Source organism: Spermophilus citellus (assembly GCF_964194105.1).
Source record: "Spermophilus citellus genome assembly, chromosome: 3".
Classification (NCBI taxonomy): Eukaryota; Metazoa; Chordata; class Mammalia; order Rodentia; family Sciuridae; genus Spermophilus; species Spermophilus citellus.
In genome coordinates this window covers 109,406,946-109,424,394 of record NC_138184.1, presented here as the reverse complement: position 1 = coordinate 109,424,394, position 17,449 = coordinate 109,406,946, and the positions used below count along the sequence as shown (strand labels likewise).

The 17,449-nt window shown below is 37.4% G+C and overlaps 1 protein-coding gene across 1 annotated transcript; it reads left to right on the top strand.

Annotated features, from left to right (window-relative positions):
- Window positions 1-769: 769 nt before the first annotated feature.
- Window positions 770-17,100, top strand: LOC308645242 (protein phosphatase inhibitor 2-like; the record flags this gene model as incomplete). The annotated part of the gene is made up of 2 exons (XM_081287307.1): window positions 770-905; window positions 16,460-17,100. 2 exons carry the CDS (start codon window positions 770-772, stop codon window positions 17,098-17,100), a joined length of 777 nt encoding a protein of 258 aa, XP_081143433.1.
- Window positions 17,101-17,449: the final 349 nt, after the last annotated feature.

Here is a 17,449-nt window from a genome sequence, read left to right as displayed (position 1 = left end):
TTCCATAGAGTTTGCCAAACTTGTACCTAGAAAGCCCTTTTTAATTCAAACATTTTCATGGTGGCATCTGTAGCACAAATGGCCAGTGCCCAAGCTCCCTTTCTTCCCAGGGCATGATGACCCAGCTGCAGTGTAGACATAGTGCCTCAAAACTGTTCAAAGGGACCCAGTGAAAAAATGGTGCCAGACTTCCTACTTCAGTCTTTTCATGACCTTCTTATTCTGTTGGAAGACAGCACCAGATTCAAACATTCTAGAACTCAGTTCCCCAGTCTGCTTCTTCTCAGGAGAGGATACCACCAGGGCCTCACCAACATCCTTGGAACCTAACAGCACAGTCATAAATTCCCAGAACACAACTGCAGATCCCTGGCCAGCCTGCCCAGGGATGAGGAGGCAGAAGGGCACACTTTGACCAATGTTGCTAGAAAGAGATGACACCGAATTTGGTTCTCCTCTGGAGGCAGCGGGTTTGGACTCAGGGTACGAGATGGGGGACCGCACCTGCAGACAGGACGCTGGTGCCACCCCCATTCTCTTGCAGCACGTTGGAGCGCTGCGTTTTCCAATTGTGCCCAAAGAGCAACTGGTGTCCAGGTTCTTCCGGTTCTTCCCTCTGCTCAACTCATTCATGAAGTCAACGTGTTGGATTCGAGCAGTCCAGGAGTGACCGGAAGTGCTCCCAGACTCCAGATCTGCTCCTGGAACCAAACTTGCTCTCGGGAAGGGGACAGTTTCTTTCCACCACGCCCTCTATAGTTCCGTCATAATGGAATGCAGTGATGTGGTGGTACCCCTACACCAGGTCCTTCTCTCTGCTGTACTTCTCAGTGACTCAGAAGAGACTACTGACACCGGCTCAGGCAACGGGATCGTAGGCGCCATTTTCTGGATAAATCTGATGGGTGAGAGTTTGGAACTGAGGTCTCACGCTTTTGCAGGTTGTATGAAAGCAGGAGCCAGAGGTGGGAAAGGAGGACCTCCCAGAGACACTTCTGTTCCTTTGAATGAGCTCAGTGCAGTGCCCTTACCTGAAGTGTCTCATGAGGCAATTTGTACTCAATTATTTTTCATTTTCCCCCTCCGGAGAACTATTCATACGTTACTTACATGTTGTTTTAGTGCTATCTTGAGAAGAGTTAGAGAAATGCTTCCAAGCTGGAAATTACTTCCTGGAGTTTTTGTGTCAGCTGGAAACAAGGCTCTGGGTCACTGCTTCCATAGCTACACAATACAGTGTGCTGTTTAAGTGGGAGAACGGAGACCCATGGTCGTCCTCCCTTTCAGCAGGGAAGTACTTTTCAGGAGGTTGACAGATACAGCTCACTGCTGCCCTGACTTCTGCCTCCTTGGCATCAATCTCTCTGTGCTTCATGTCTTCCTTTCATGCTGGAAGTCCATTCCTTCTGAACAGTGGCCAGGAACTAGATCACCGTTTTCCTCCTCTATTTGATTCAAAATCACTGTCTTCTATTTTGAGACAAAATCATAGTCCCCTTTGGAACAAGTGTTCTGGTTATTCTCCATGACTGTCCATAACTATCCTGGCTCCTTCATCATGCTAATGTCTTAGGTAAATAAAAAACTGGTCCAAATGCTCATCTGTGCAACCAAATGTATATTATCTTCATCTTTTCATAACTACTCAATCTTTGAGGATGTTTCTATGACTGATCATGATTATCATTGGAAAGCAGAAGGTAGCATGCCTGAGCACATGTGTTGCAGGAGTTCTGCTAAATACTTCACAGTGTGGACACACATATATACAGTGAAGACTCACTTTTGGTATTAAAGCCAGGATACCCACCACCTTGACAGCACAAACATGGTCCTTTTGCATTTCTGTCTTCATGCTTTCTGAGCTCCATTTTACAGTTTTCCTCACAATCCAAACTCCAGGTCCATCAGGGATCTGGCTCAGTGCAGTCCACAAGATGAGGACCTACAACTGTACTGCAGGAGCACCCACTCATCAGTTGCTTTGTTTGCCAACTATGCACTGGGCTACCTGAAGTTGTAACCCACTCCCCAGGGCCACCTGTGGTGAGGGTTGGCTCCATTGATTTTTAAAGATTTCACTCATTATTAAAACCTTTGACCCAGCCACTCCATAGCACTGCCTACCAGTTTACATTTTCTGGTTGAGCTGCCAGGGTCCTGATGTATCATATGAAGTCCACTCGTACTACCTTCTCCAGAGAAATATGGGAATTTGTAATTCTTGAAATGCACAATTAATTTCAATTACAAGAGGTAATTTTTGTCTTTTTCTTTTTTTATGTTATGCTCACTGTGACATATTTGTATATGCACATAATTTGCTTCCCCTTCTTCCTCCCCTTCTCCCTTCCCCTATTCATCTCCTTTATTCTCTGGTCTTCTATTTATTTACATGTATTTTTCCCCCATTGGTGCATTATAATTTTTCACAAAAGTGGAATTTATTGTGATACATCAATAGGTATAGAATAATTTTTATTTTATTCCCCTTTTCTTTTTCCCACCCCCTTTATCTTCTTGATTCCTTACCTCTACTTTGCTGATCTTTAAGAATAATTTTTTTTTGGTCAAGAATCTTAAATATTCTGCAATGAACCATCACCTCTGTCCCCCCTAATCCTGTTCTGGCCTTTTCACCTTCATCTTTCTCCCATCCTTGGTTCCCTGCTGTTCTTTCTTAGTAAAACTAGTAAAACCTCTTAAAATATCTTATTTTTTCACTCAATGAACACCTTGTTGTTCATTTTTAATTCTCTATTTGTGGTCCCTCTCCCAGATTCTCAGACTCTACCCAGACAAACACTGACCACTGCAGGACCAGGGTCTCAGAGCCTGGATTCAAAGGAGAGGTTTAAAGATCCTCATGCCCAGGAGCTGGCTTTGACACCTTGCCCACCACCTGCCTGAGGCTGATCATTAACCCAGTGCTTATATAAACCTAGGGCCTTTCCTGATGTGTGCAAGACCCTTGGTTCAATTCCCAGTGCTGAAAATTTTAAATTTTTTTGGACATTTATAACACGTGAATTGTTATAATCTACATTTATTTGTCTTGTTTTATGCATACAATTCTTTAGTAAAATAGCATTTAAATCAATTACCTTTTAAAAGATACTTACAAATAAATAATATTTTTCCATTCTTGTTTCATTTTGGACTAATTGAGCATTCATATTTGTTTTATCTTGATAGTTATTCATATTTGTTCCAATATTTCAGTGATTTCTTCAGGACTTACAGTATGTGTTATTTACTATCTAAATTTCTAACTTTAAATGTTATACATATGATATAATAATCTCACAAAATTATAGTTGTATATACTTCTTCAAATTATTTATAAAGTTATTGTCATATATTTTATTTAAACTTCATAAATTTCAATATATAATACTTGAAGTTTTACTTTGAAGAGTAAAATCCTTTGCTGAATTTCAGAAGAAAAATTACCTCATATATATCTACATATTTAATAGTTCTGCATTTATTTTCTTAATTTTTGTTCTTTTTAGTTACATATGACAGAGTATAATTTGACTCATTTATACAAACATGGAGTATATAGTACTGTCATTAGGATCACAGGCTCATGATTGTATATGACAGAGATTCACTGTGATATATCTATACATGTACATAGGAAATTATGTCATAATCATTCCATTGTCTTTCCTATTCTTACCTCCTTCCATTCATTCCCCTTTGTCTAATCTACTAAACTTTGATTCTTCCACTCTTTCCATTGTTGTGTGCTAGCATCTACATATCAGAGAACATTTGACCTTTGTTTTTTGGGGATTAGTTTATTTCAATTAGCATAATAGTCTCCAGATCCATCCATTTACTGGCAAATGTCAAAGTCATTCTTCTTGATGGCTGAGTAATACTCTATTGTGTATATATACCAAATTTTGTTAGCCTAGGTTGGTTGAAGGGCACTTAGGTTGGTTCCATAGCTTAGATGTGGGTGTGTCACTGTATAACACTATTTTTAAGTCCTTTTGGTATAAACTGAAGAGTAGGATAGCTAGGTCAAAGGATGATTCTATTCCAGGTATTCTAAGGAATGTCCATACTGCTTTCCAGAGTGGTTGTACCAATTTGCAGACCCACCAACAATGAGTACCTTTCTCCCCACATCCTTGCCAACATTTATTGTTACTTGTGTTCTTGATAATTGCCATTCTTACTTGAGTTAGACTCTCAGTGTAGTTTTAATTTGTATTTCTCTAATTGCTAGAGATATTAAACATTTTTTCATATATTTGTTGACCATTCATATTTCTTCTTCTGTGAAGTGTTTGTTCAGGTCCTTTACCCATTTATTGATTGGGTTATTGTTTTTTTGTAAAGTTTTTTGAGATCTTTGTATATCCTGGAGATTAATGCTCTGAAGCACAGGTGACAAAGATTTTCTTCTGTTCTGAAGGTTCTCTCATCACTTTCTGGATTGTTTCCTTTGCTGTGAAGAAGCTTTTTAGTTTGATACCATCCCATTTATTGATTCTCGATTTTACTACTTGCACTTTAGGAGTCTTGTTGAGGAAGTTAGTTCCTATGCTGACATGAGTCTTGGGGCTAATTTTTCTTCTAGTAAAGGCACATGTTCTCTGTTCTAATACCTAGGTCTTGGATCTACTTTGAGCTGAATTTTGTGCAGGCGAGATAGGAGTTCAATTTCATTCTGCTACATATGGATATCCAGTTTTCCCAGCACCGTTGTTGAAGAGGCTATGTTTTCTCCAATGTATGTTTATGATGTCTTTGTCTAGTATGAGATAACTAAATATATGTTGGTTTGTCTCTGTGTCTTCTGTTCTGTTCCATTAGTCTTCATGTATGTTTTGGGACCAATAACATGCTATTTTTTTAAGTTTTAAAAATATTTTATTAGTTGTCAATGGATCTTTATTTGTTTACATCCAGTGCCTCACACATGCTAGGCAAGCGCTCTGCCACTAAGCCACAATCCCAGCCCAAGCATGCTGTTTTTGTCACTGTTGTTATGTAGTATATTTTAATGTCTGGTATTGTGATGCCTCCTGCATCACTTCTTTTGGTAAAGATTGCTTTGGCTATTCTGGGCCTCTCATTTTCCAAATGAATTTCATGTCTGCTTTTTCTATTTCTATGAAAAATGTCATTGGGATTTTAATGGGAATTGCATTAAATCTGTATAGTGCATTTGGTAGTATGGACATTTTGACAATAATAATTCTGCCTATCCAAGAACATTGTGAGATCTTTTTATCTTCTAAGGTCTTCTTAAAATTCTTTTTAGTGTTCTGTAGGTTTCATTTTAGTAGAAAAGTTCTTCACTTCTTTTGTTAGATTCATTCCCATGTACTTTATTTTATATTTTTGAGGGTATTGTGAATGGGATAGGTTTCTTAATTTCTCTTTTGGCTGATTCATCATTGGTGTATAGGAACACAATTAATTTATTGCTGTTAATTTTATATCCTGCTACTTTGCTGAATTTGTTTATGAGCTCTAAACATTTTCTGGTGGAGTTTTTTGGGCATTTGATTATAGGATCATGTTGTCAGCAAATAGTTTTGAGTTCTGCTTTTCCTATATGTATCCCTTTCATTTTTTATTTTTGCCTCATTGCTCTGGCTAGGGCTTCAAGGACTATGTTGAGTAGAATTGGTGAAAGAGGGCATCACTGTCTTATTCCTGTTTTTAGAGTGAATACTTTCAATTTTCTTCACTTAGAATGATGTTGGCCTTGATTTTAGCATATATCCCTTTTACAATGTTGAGGTATATTCCTACTATCCTTAATTTTTTATAGTATTTTGAACATGAATGGATGCTGTATTTTGTCAAATGTTTTTTCTGTATATATTTAGATAACCATGTGATTCTTCTCTTAAAGTCTATTAATGTACTTAATTATATTTATTTGGATTTCCATATGTTCAACCAATCTTGCATCCCTGGGATGAACCCCACTGGATCACTGTGCACTATCTTTTTAGTATAGTTTTGTATGTGATTTACCAGTATTTTATTAAGAATTTTTGCATCTATGTTCATTAGGTATATTGGTCTGAAGTTTTCTTTCCTTGTTGTGTTTTTGTCTGCTTTTGGTATCAGGGTGATACTAGCTTCACTGAATGAGTTTGGGAGTGTTCCCTCCTTTTTTGTTGTAATAGTAAGAGGACTACTGGGATTAGTTTTTATTTGAAGGTAGAACTTGGCTGAGAATCCATCTGGTCCAGGACTTTTTGTTGGCAGGATTTTGATGGAACCTTCAAATTCATTGCTTCAAATTGACCTATTTAAATTTTGTATGTCCTCCTGGTTCAACCTGGGAAGGTCACATTTCTCTAGAAATATGTCCCATGTCTTCAAGATTTTTACTTTATTGTAGTATAAATTTTCAAAATAGTTTCTGATTATTGTCTATAATCCAGTGTGTCTATGGCAATAGTTCCTTTTTCATCACAAATTTTAGAAATTTGATGTTTTTCCCTTTTTTCTTGTTTAGCAGGCTAAGGGTTTATCAATCTTATTGATTTTTTTCAAAGACAAAATCAAAGGCTGAATGTTTTTTTCTTAATATGCTGATGCTAATTCACAATAAGTCTGGGGGCCCTAGGGAAGAATAGTGTTACCTTAGATTAGGTAGAGGGAAGCCATGGGAGGGTAGGGGAGGTGCTGTGGGGTTAGAAAAGATAGTAGAATGAAGCCGACATTATTACTGTGTGTATACATGTGACTACAAGACCAATATGATTCTGCAATATATACACTCAGAAAAATGAAATTATATCCCATCTATGTATGATATATCAAAGTGCATAAATGCATTCTACTGTCATGTATAATTAATTAAAACAAATAAAAAATAAAAATAAAATACAATAAAAAAGTATTTAGCCATTCAATTAAAAATAAAAAAGAACCATCCTTTTGTTTCATTGATTTTTTTGAGTTTTTTTTTGGGGTGGTGGTGGTGTGGATTTCAATTTCATTGATTTTTGCTCTGATTTTAATTATTTACAGTCTTATACTGCCTTTAGTATTGATTTGTTCTTTTTTTTAGGACTTCGAGGTGTAGTTTTATTTTATATATATATATATATATATATATATATATACACACACACACACACACACACATACATATACATATATATATTTATTTATTTTTGAGGTGTATTATTTATTTAGTTAATTTCTATTCTTTTAATGAATGAGCTCAGTGCTATGAACTTTCCTCTTAGAACCATCTTCATAGTGGCTTAGAAGATTTTGATATATTGTGTTGTTCTTGTCATTTACCTATAAGTATTTTTTTAAAATTTCATCCTGATTTCTTAAGCTATCCATTCATCATTCATTAGCATATTATTTAGTTTTTAGATACTAGATAAGTTTCTATTTTTATCTATGCCATTGATTTCTAATTTCATTCTGTTATTATCTGATATAATGCAAGGTATTATCTCTGTATTTTGTCATTTACTAAGCATTGATTTGTGGCCTAATATGTGGTCTATTTTAGAAAATGATCTGTGTGCTGCTGATAAGAAAGTGTATTTAGTCATTGAGAGATGAAATATTCTAAATATGTTTGCTAACTCTAAGTTATTAATTATATTTATTAGTTTTAGATTTTTGTTTAGTTTTTGTTTGGAGGAGCTATCCAGTAATGATGGTAAAGGCATCCAGTATTATTGTGTTGTGGTCTATTTGATTTTGAAATTGAGAAGGGTTTGTTTGATGTATGTAGGTACTCCAACTTTAGGGACAGAAATGTTTCTGATTGTTATATCTTGTTGATGTATCATTCCTTTAAGCAGTATGAAATTTATTTCTTGGTCCTTTCTGATAAACTTGGGTATGAAGTCCACTTTATCTGATATAAGTATAGAAACCCCTGCTCATTTATGAGATCCATATGAATTATAAGATTTTCCCCATGCTTTTACCTTCAGACTGTGGAGGTCTTTGCTTATGAGGTGAGTCTTTTTGGAGACAGCATGTTGTGGGGTCTTGTTTTTTAATAGTCTGTGTCTTTTTTAAAATATTTTTTTAGTTGTATTTGGACACAATTCCACAATTTGAGTCTAATGTATGAAAGATGATATATCATGAGCTATGTAATGCTTTAAATAATCAATAAAAAATTAAAAAAAAAACAATTCCTTTATTTTATTTATTGTTATATGTTGCTGAGGATCAAACCCAGCACCTTGCACGTGCTAGGTGAGCGCTCCACCGCTGAGCCACAATCCCAGCCCCTCTGTGTCTTTGATTGATGAATTTAGGCCATTTACATTCAGTGTTATTATGAGAATTGATTTTTATTTCCTGTCATTAAATTAAAAAAATTTATATGGTGCTGAGGATTGAACCCAGGACCTCACACATGCTAGATGAGCGCTCTACTGTTGAGCAACAACCTTAGCCCCTATTTCCTGTCATTTTGATTTATTTTTGGTTTATAATTTGAATTAGTTTCTCCTTTGATTGCTTATTGATCGAGTGTAGTTCCTCCCTTTACTGGTTTTTACTTTCATTGTTCATTTCTTCTTCATGAAATATCTTATTGAATATGTTTTGTAGTGCTGGGTTTCTAGTTATGAATTCTTTTAACATGTTTATTATTGAAGGTTTTTATTTCATTATCAAATCTGAAGCTTAGTTTTGTTGGATATAGTATTTTTGTTTGGCATTCTTTTTCTTTCAGGCCTTGGTATATATTATCTAAGACCTCCTAGCTTTGAGGGTTTGGGTTGAGAATTCAGCTGCTATTAGAATTGGTTTCCTCACTGGCCAGATCAATTAGACAGATGAAAGAAATTAAAGGCATAAAAATAGGAAAAGAAGAACTTAAATTATCACTATTTGCAGATCACATGATTCTATACCTAGCAGACCCAAAAGGGTCTACAAAGAAACTATTAGAGCTAATAAATGAATTCAGCAAAGTGGCAGGATATAAAATCAACACGCATAAATCAAATGCATTCCTGTATATCAGCGACAAATCCTCTGAAACGGAAATGAGGACAACTACTCCATTCACAATATCCCCCCCAAAAATAAAATACTTGGGAATCAACCTAACAAAAGAGGTGAAAGACTTGTACAATGAAAACTACAGAACCCTAAAGAGAGATATAGAAGAAGACCTTAGAAGATGGAAAAATATACCCTGATCATGGATAGGCAGAACTAACATCATCAAAATGGCGATATTACCAAAAGTTCTCTATAAGTTCAATGCAATGCCAATCAAAATCCCAACAGCATTTCTTGTAGAAATAGATAAAACAATCATGAAATTCATATAGAATAATAAAAGACCCAGAATAGCAAAAACAATGCTAAGCAGGAAGTGTGAATCAGGCGGTATAGCAATACCAGACTTCAAACTATACTACAGAGCAATAGTAACAAAAACAGCATGGTACTGGTACCAAAACAGGCAGGTGGACCAATGGTACAGAATAGAGGACACAGAGACTAATCCACAAAGTTACAACTATCTTATATTTGATAAAGGGGCTAAAAACATGCAATGGAGGAAGGATAGCATCTTCAACAAATGGTGCTGGGAAAACTGGAAATCCATATGCAACAAAATGAAATTGAATCCCTTTCTCTCGCCATCCACAAAAATTAACTCAAAATGGATCAGGGAGCTAGATATCAAATCAGAGACACTGCATCTGATAGAAGAAAAAGTTGGCTATGATCTACATATTGTGGGGTTGGGCTCCAAATTCCTTAATAGGACACCCATAGCCCAAGAGTTAATAACAAGAATAAACAAATGGGACTTACTTAAACTAAAAAGTTTTTTCTCAGCAAGAGAAACAATAAAAGAGGTAAATAGAGAGCCTACATCCTGGGAACAAATTTTTACCCCCCACACCTCAGATAGAGCCCTAATATCCAGAATGTACAAAGAACTTAAAAAATTAAACAATAAGATAACAAATAACCCAATCAACAAATGGGCCAAAGACCTGAACAGGCACTTCTCAGAGGAGGACATACAATCAATCAACAAGTACATGAAAAAATGCTCACCATCTCTAGCAGTCAGAGAAATGCAAATCAAAACCACCCTAAGATACCATCTCACTCCAGTAAGATTGGCAGCCATTATGAAGTCCAACAACAACAAGTGCTGGAGAGGATTCGGGAAAAAGGGTACACTTGTTCATTGTTGGTGGGACTGCAGATTGGTGCAGCCAATTTGGAAAGCAGTATGGAGATTTCTTGGAAAGCTGGGAATGGAAGTACCATTTGACCTAGCTATTCCCCTTCTCGGTCTATTCCCTAAAGACCTAATAAGAGCATGCTACAGGGACACTACTACATCGATGTTCATAGCAGCACAATTCACGATAGCAAGATTGTGGAACCAACCTAGATGCCCTTCAATAGATGAATGGATAAAAAAATGTGGCATTTATACAAAATGGAGTATTACTCTGCATTAAAAAATGACAAATCATAGAATTTGGAGGGAAATGGATGGCATTAGAGCAGATTATGCTAAGTGAAGCTAGCCAATCCTTAAAAAACAAATGCCAAATGCCTGCTTTGATATAAGGGGAGTAACCAAGGACAGGGTAGGGGCGAAGAGCTTGAGAAGAAGATTAACATTAAACAGGGATGAGAGGTGGGAGGGAAAGGGAGTGAGAAGGGAAATCGCATGGAAATGGAAGGTGATCCTCAGGGTTTTACAAAATTACATATAAGAGGAAATGAGGGGTAAGAGAAGAATAATACAAGTGGAAGAAATGATTTACAGTAGAGGGGGTAGAGAGAGAAATGGGGAGGGGAGGGGAGGGGGGATAGTAGAGAATAGGATAGACAGCAGAATACATCAGACACTAGAATGGCAATATGTAAATCAATGGAAGTGTAGCTGATGTGATACAGCAATCTGTATACGGGGTAAAAATGGGAGTTCATAACCCACTTGAATCAAACTGTGAAATATGATATATTAAGAACTATGTAATGTTTTGAACGACCAACAATAAAAAAAAGGTTAAAAAAAAAAAGAATTGGTTTCCTTCTAAATGTGTCCTGTCAGTTTTCTCTAGCAGCCTTTAAATTTTTATCATTATTCTGCTCTGGCATTTCCATTAAAATATACCTTGGTGTAGGTCTGTTGTAATTTTGTGTATTTGGAGTACTGTATTTGATTTCTACTTCATTATTAAGTTTGGGGAAATTTTCAGATATTATTTCATTGAAAAGATTGTACATTCCTTTGGTTTGTATCTCAGAGCCTTCGTCTATCCCTATAAATCTTAAATTTGGTCTTTTCATGATATCCCATCTTTCTTGTAAGTTCTGTTTGTGTTCTCTTGACATCTTTTTTCCGTGGTCAACTTTATTTTCAAGATTATATATTTTATCTTCTTTGCCTGGAACTCTGTTTCAAGTGATCTAGCCTGCTGGTGATGCTTTCCATTGAGTTTTAAATTTTGTTTATTTGATTCCTTCTTTTAAAAATTTCGGATTGATTTTTCAGGATTTCTATCTACTTATTTAGATGGTCTTTTACTTCTTGGATTTTCTTTCTAATTTCATTCCTTACATTGTCTTTTAATTCACAGATCAGTTTAACTATGAACTTTCTCAATTCCTTCTATGTCATTTCCTCCACTTTAATGTCATTGGATTCTATTATGAGGTATTTTGAATTTTTTAGAATAGTTTGTTCCCTTTACTTTTTTATGTTGTTTGTATGTATACCCATTTATCAGTTAGAATCTTGAGGTGGAAAAGCTTCTATTGTATGAATTTACATTGTTTTTGAAGTTTTCTAGTACCTAATGCTTTAGTGGTAGACAAATAATAGCAACCAATGCAATTAATATTCAACATTGAACTAAATACTTAGTTCCTATTTTGGCATCTCCAATGTTAATTGGCAGTATAAAGAGAAAGGGTATGTAGGCAATTGCTGACAGTATAAATATTGTGTTCATAAAAGAGTTTGCCATTTCAAAGAGGTGAAGAGGGAGATTGCAGAGGAGATTTAGGATGTAATAATTGATAGAGAGCATGAGGGAGGGAGGGAGGGAGGGAGGGAGAGAGAGAAAGAGAGAGAGAGAGAGAGAGAGAGAGAGAGAGAGAGAGAGAGAAGAATTAAAAGATCAGTGAAAAAGAGAACAAAAAAAATTTGGCTGTTAGCAAAAGACAAGAGAGGAAGAGAATCAAGGGAAATAAGAGAAAAAGAATATAAGACAAAAAATATAAAGCAAAACCAAGGTATACCTATAAAAACCACTAGTCCCCAAAAGACAGAGTCAAGAAAATAACTATCTTCAAGAAATGCTAGAAATAAGAGTGAGACAGATATGTATATATTTAAATGTCCATGACCACTCAGCACACAAAAGTTAAAAATGTTCTTGATGGAAGATTAATGTATTGTTTCTGCAGTGATGGTAAAAAGTTGTCTATAATATTATATGTTGCTTGTCAGTTCCCAATTGCCTGTCTTTCCATTTTTTCTAGAGGTATGCATTGTGCACAAAAGTAGTAGTTGCAGGCTGTCAGTTTTTTTCCTTTTTGTGGAACTTCTTATTGTTGCCTGTTCTCAGCTTCCCTTCTCAGCAGTATGAGGTGTGTTGTGTTGGAGGGTATCATCTACTCCACTCACAGTGAGGTGCAAGTGTAGAGTTCTGTGAAAGGAGTTCCCAGAGGTGGTGCTGTTTGGGTCTAGCTAGATCCCCAGTGCTTTGTGGAATGATATTTGGTGAAGCTTTTAAATCAGCACCCCTCCGGAACCTGGCTGCTTCCAGTCTACACAGGTGTCTGTACTGCTTGAATCCCCCTTGGGTTCTACCTGAGCAGTGGAGGAGCCAGTCCTTTGCCCTCCTCTACCTCCCATGGCTCCTGTATCTTGGCCATTCGGTTGAGTCCCAAGTGCACATTTCCTCTCTCACTAGATTAAGTCCATAGTCATCCCAGCTGATCCTGTGAACTGCAAGACTCAAAGTGTAACAGACACCCAGGATCTCTCAGGTCTGAGTGTCTCAAATTCCTCTGAGTACAACACTGTTCATGCCAGAATTTCACCTGTTTTTCTAGTCAAACTCTGGGTCCTTTGGTAGGACTTTGTCAGGTCAGGTGTTTGGACCCATCTGGAATTACACGGGTCTAGGCACTTGGGTTTCGACCCACACTAGCCAGCCACCATAGCACGATGAAAAAAGATGATGGCTGATCCCACTCTTTGCAGGTCACTGGGAGATGTGCAGCATCCCTCTCATATGAAAGCAAAGTGCAGTCATCCACTGGATCAGCTCAACAATGTACTGGATTATCATCCTGTGTTTTAAGACACACCTCAGGGCCACTTGGAATGTGGGCTCTCTTAGTCTCTCTCTCTCTGACCTGCCTGCAATGGATCTGCATTGGAAGCCAGTGGTGCTGGTGTTGTATTATTTTCTTTTGCTTTATTCTATCAAAACTTCTGTGTCCTGGGCTGGGGATGTGGCTCAAGCAGTAGCGCACTCGCCTGGCATGCGTACGGCCCGGGTTTGATCCTCAGCACCACATACAAACAAAGATGTTGTGTCCGCCGAAAACTGAAAAATAAATATTAAAATTCTCTCTCTCTTTCTAAAAAAAAACAACTTCTGTGTCCCTAGGCCATTCTAAGAGTCCAGTATTAAATTCCAGTAGGATTTCTTTCTTTTTCCCTTTCTTTCTTTTCTTTTCTTTTCTTTTCTTTTCTTTTCTTTCTTTCAACTGATCTCAAAGAGAAGCTGTTTGTACTCTTTCCTGGTCCCAAGCCATGGAGTAATTTGGAAAGTAACCTTCTCTATTCCACCATCTTGACCTTTCAGAATTAAAAAAAATTAAAAAAAAACTGTTGGAATTCTCTCTTTAGGAGTGCTGGAAAACTTATTAGCACCCTGAACAGAGCAGCTTGGGTATATTGGGTGCATCTGTAGTTCTTTTACCATCACATGGCTCCTTTTCTGCTCAGGCAATGCTAAAGACCAATTTGTTGAGAAATGTCTTTGTGGCTGCTAAGTAGGCCAGAGTTTCCTGAGACAATTTTCCTGTGTGTGTGTGTGTGTGTGTGTTTATATGTGAATAAAGAAAAAGTTGGCCATGTTGGTCTTATTTAATGTACATTGGTTGCCCATTTGCTGGTGGCTCTTCATAAATCTACTTATAATCGTGACCTGTAATTTCAGAAAAAAAAAAACATAGTGTCACCAGTTATGAGAGGTTTTCTTCTGGCATTTGAGAACCTACAAATTCAGTTATATCTTGTGTGCTTTTCCCATAATCTTCATCAAGAATCTTCTGCCTTGGCTTCTTACTACTGCACAGTGCTTTGTGGAATGATGTTTGGTGAAGATTTTAAATAAGCACCCCTCTGGAACCTGGCTGCTTCCAGTCCACACTGGGTGTCTGTACTGCTTGAATCTCCCTTCAGTTCTACTTGAACCGTGGCAAGGGTTGATAGGAGGTCTGACAATTTGGGTCCAAAGACAGGTTCAACTCAGAGCATATTCCTTCTTTGCTCCCAAACCTGAGTTAATACTGTTTCTCTTATCTAAATTCATCTCCCCTCTCTGTTCTCCTCCAATGGCTAGCTTACTCCCAAATTATTCCAACCCTACCCTGAATATCTGGGTACTACATCTGTCTATTTCATATGTTCTGTGCAGTTACTGAAAGTGTATTCTATTTCCTATGATAGTGCTAAAAGTGGTCCTTGCCCAGGGACTGATCATATGGATTTTGTTGTGTGGCATCTTTGACCACAATTATATTGCAGTAGAGACTGCATCTTCCTCTATGGGTATGGAGACTGTATATAATGGGTATATAATAGGTACTCAGTAAATGCTTTCTTTACAAAACTTGTGACCACCTAAATAGCATGAAAGGAAATGGAAGACTGGCAAATGACAGCTAGGGTGATTGGAGCCAGACCAATTATAGGTTCAAAATGGATTTTTATTTGGGGCATCCGGTCTGAAATTGCCTTCTTTTGTGAAACATGGAAGTCTCAACCAAATTCCAAAGCCAAAAACCAGTTCAGTCCCTACCCTGTACTGAAATAGCTGATTAGAAAAAAGTGTTTTTACAGAGGGTTAAAAAGGCGGAGACAGAAGAAGTACTCCAGGGTCTTATACTCCAGTTCTATTCTGTCAGAATTGGTGCTTGTCCATTCTAGGGATCTCTCTTCATCTTTGAGTCTTAAGCATAGCAGGCAATGTGATGGAAAAGGGAGATGACTGAGAACAGGATTCTATAGCTGGAAAAATAGAAAACAACTTCTTCCTACCCAGTTTTGGGGTCTGTGTGGCTGATTCAAGGGGCAAGGGTTGATAGGAGGTCTGGCAGTTTGGGTCCAAAGACAGGTTCAACTCAGATCATATAAGTGGATATGCCAATGTTCCCCAGGGCAAAGTTCTGTAGGTTTTCCTATTAAAAGCCTTAGAGTTTATTGCAGCCACATGACATTGCTGTTGTAGCACAAAAACACCCAGACTCCCTTATGTTAAACCCATGAGCATGGCTATGTTCCAAGAAAACTATTTATGGACACTGAAATTTAAATTTCATTTAATTTAACATTTCGAAAAATAGTGTCATTCTTTAGAATTTTAAACCATTTTTAATCATTCAAAAATGTGGGAAAAATGTTCTTGGCTTATGGGTCATGAAAAAGTGGTGACAGGCTGAATTTAGCCCACCAAATATAGTTTACTGATTATTGCTCTTAAGAAGTAGCAAATGGACCACCTTACTTAACATTATTCTGTTTTCAAAAAGTCTGATTTGGATCTTTTAACTCTAACCTTAGTCTGTTTGCTTGCATTCCAGATGGGTGCATCCCCTTTTTGCCAGTAACAACAACAACAACAGTGGTTGGTACAGTAACTGCTTCAATAAGTGCTTTGGCAGCATTTGAATGGAATGTAAGTGACAACATATACTGTTGCCTTTAAATCAAACCCATATCCAGAAATTTCATAAAACCATTTCTCAGGTTTTTCTGGGACTCTGTATAGGATGTATTTCTCTTTGGTTTGACTTTTATTTTTCCTTATCCTAGTAAGCTTTTTGTTGTAACTTCAACACCTCCATTCCAGTCACATTATTATTCACCTATGAGAGTTTTCTCAAGCAGTTATTCCCACTAGGCAGGAGGATGGTGAGTTCAAAGCCAGCCTCAGCAAAAGTGAGGTACTAAGCAACTCAGTGAGACCCTATCTCTAAATAAAATACAAAATAGGGCTGGGGATGTGGTTTAGTGGTTGAGTGTCTCTGAGTTCAATCCCTGGTACCACCCCCCCCAAAAAAAAAATCTAATTTCTGAGGTGAAGGGCCGGTGGTAGAGGGCTGTGGCCTTGGGGTTGTTGTGTCACTCAGTTCTGAAGGGGCTCCATGGGTATATGGTGACTTCTGCTAGCGTTTGACCTTCTCTTCCCAGACACCACACCAGCAGCGACCCTGAGCCGACACCCAGAAAGACCGGCAATAGTGGCCTCCACCGCCTCACACCCACCCATCAAGGGGATCCTGAAGAACAAGACGTCTGCGACTTCCTCGGTGGTGTCCTCGGTGGAGCAGCCCCACCGGAGTGTTGAAGAGGAGTTGAGTAAAAAATCCCAGAAGTGGGATGAAATGAACATCCTGGCAACATATCACCCAGCAGGCAAAGACTATGGTTTAATGAAAATAGATGAACCAAGCACTCCTTACCATAGTATGATGAGTGATGATGAAGATGCATATAGTGATACAGAAACCACTGAAGCCATGACTCCAGATGTTCTAGCTAAGAAATTAACTGCTGTTGAAGACTCAGAACCAAAGTATCGGACTCAGGAAAAAAAAAGCAGAGTCGAGGAGAAAAATGACTTCTCACTTGAAGAACGAGAAAAAAAGCGACAATTTGAATTGAGGAGGAAGCTTCACTACAACGAAGGACTGAATATTAAATTAGCTAGACAACTAATTGCAAAAGATCTACATGATGATGAAGATGAAATGTTAGAGGCAGACACTGAACAATCAAAGCAAGGATCTACTACAAGTGGCCAACAGCAAAACAAATCACAAAATTTATAGAAGAGATTTGTTCAACATTGCAATTGTTTGTCAAATACAAACCCTGTTCACTATAACATGCCGCTTCTTGTTCTCCACAATTCATGACTTAAGTACCAAAATGCATTCCAGTTATTTTATATTGCCAAGAATTAAATGATAACCTTAGAGACTGATTAGACGAAAGATGCCTAATTAATGCATATACAGTGTAATGTCATCAGTCTAAAACTGCTTTACTTTAAGAACACTGATTAATTTGTATAGGACATTATATAACTTTTTATGCTTTAGAAGTTAAACAACATCTAGGGGGAGGGGGAAGGAGAACTAATTTATTTTCATCACTTCTAGATGTGATACCTCTTAT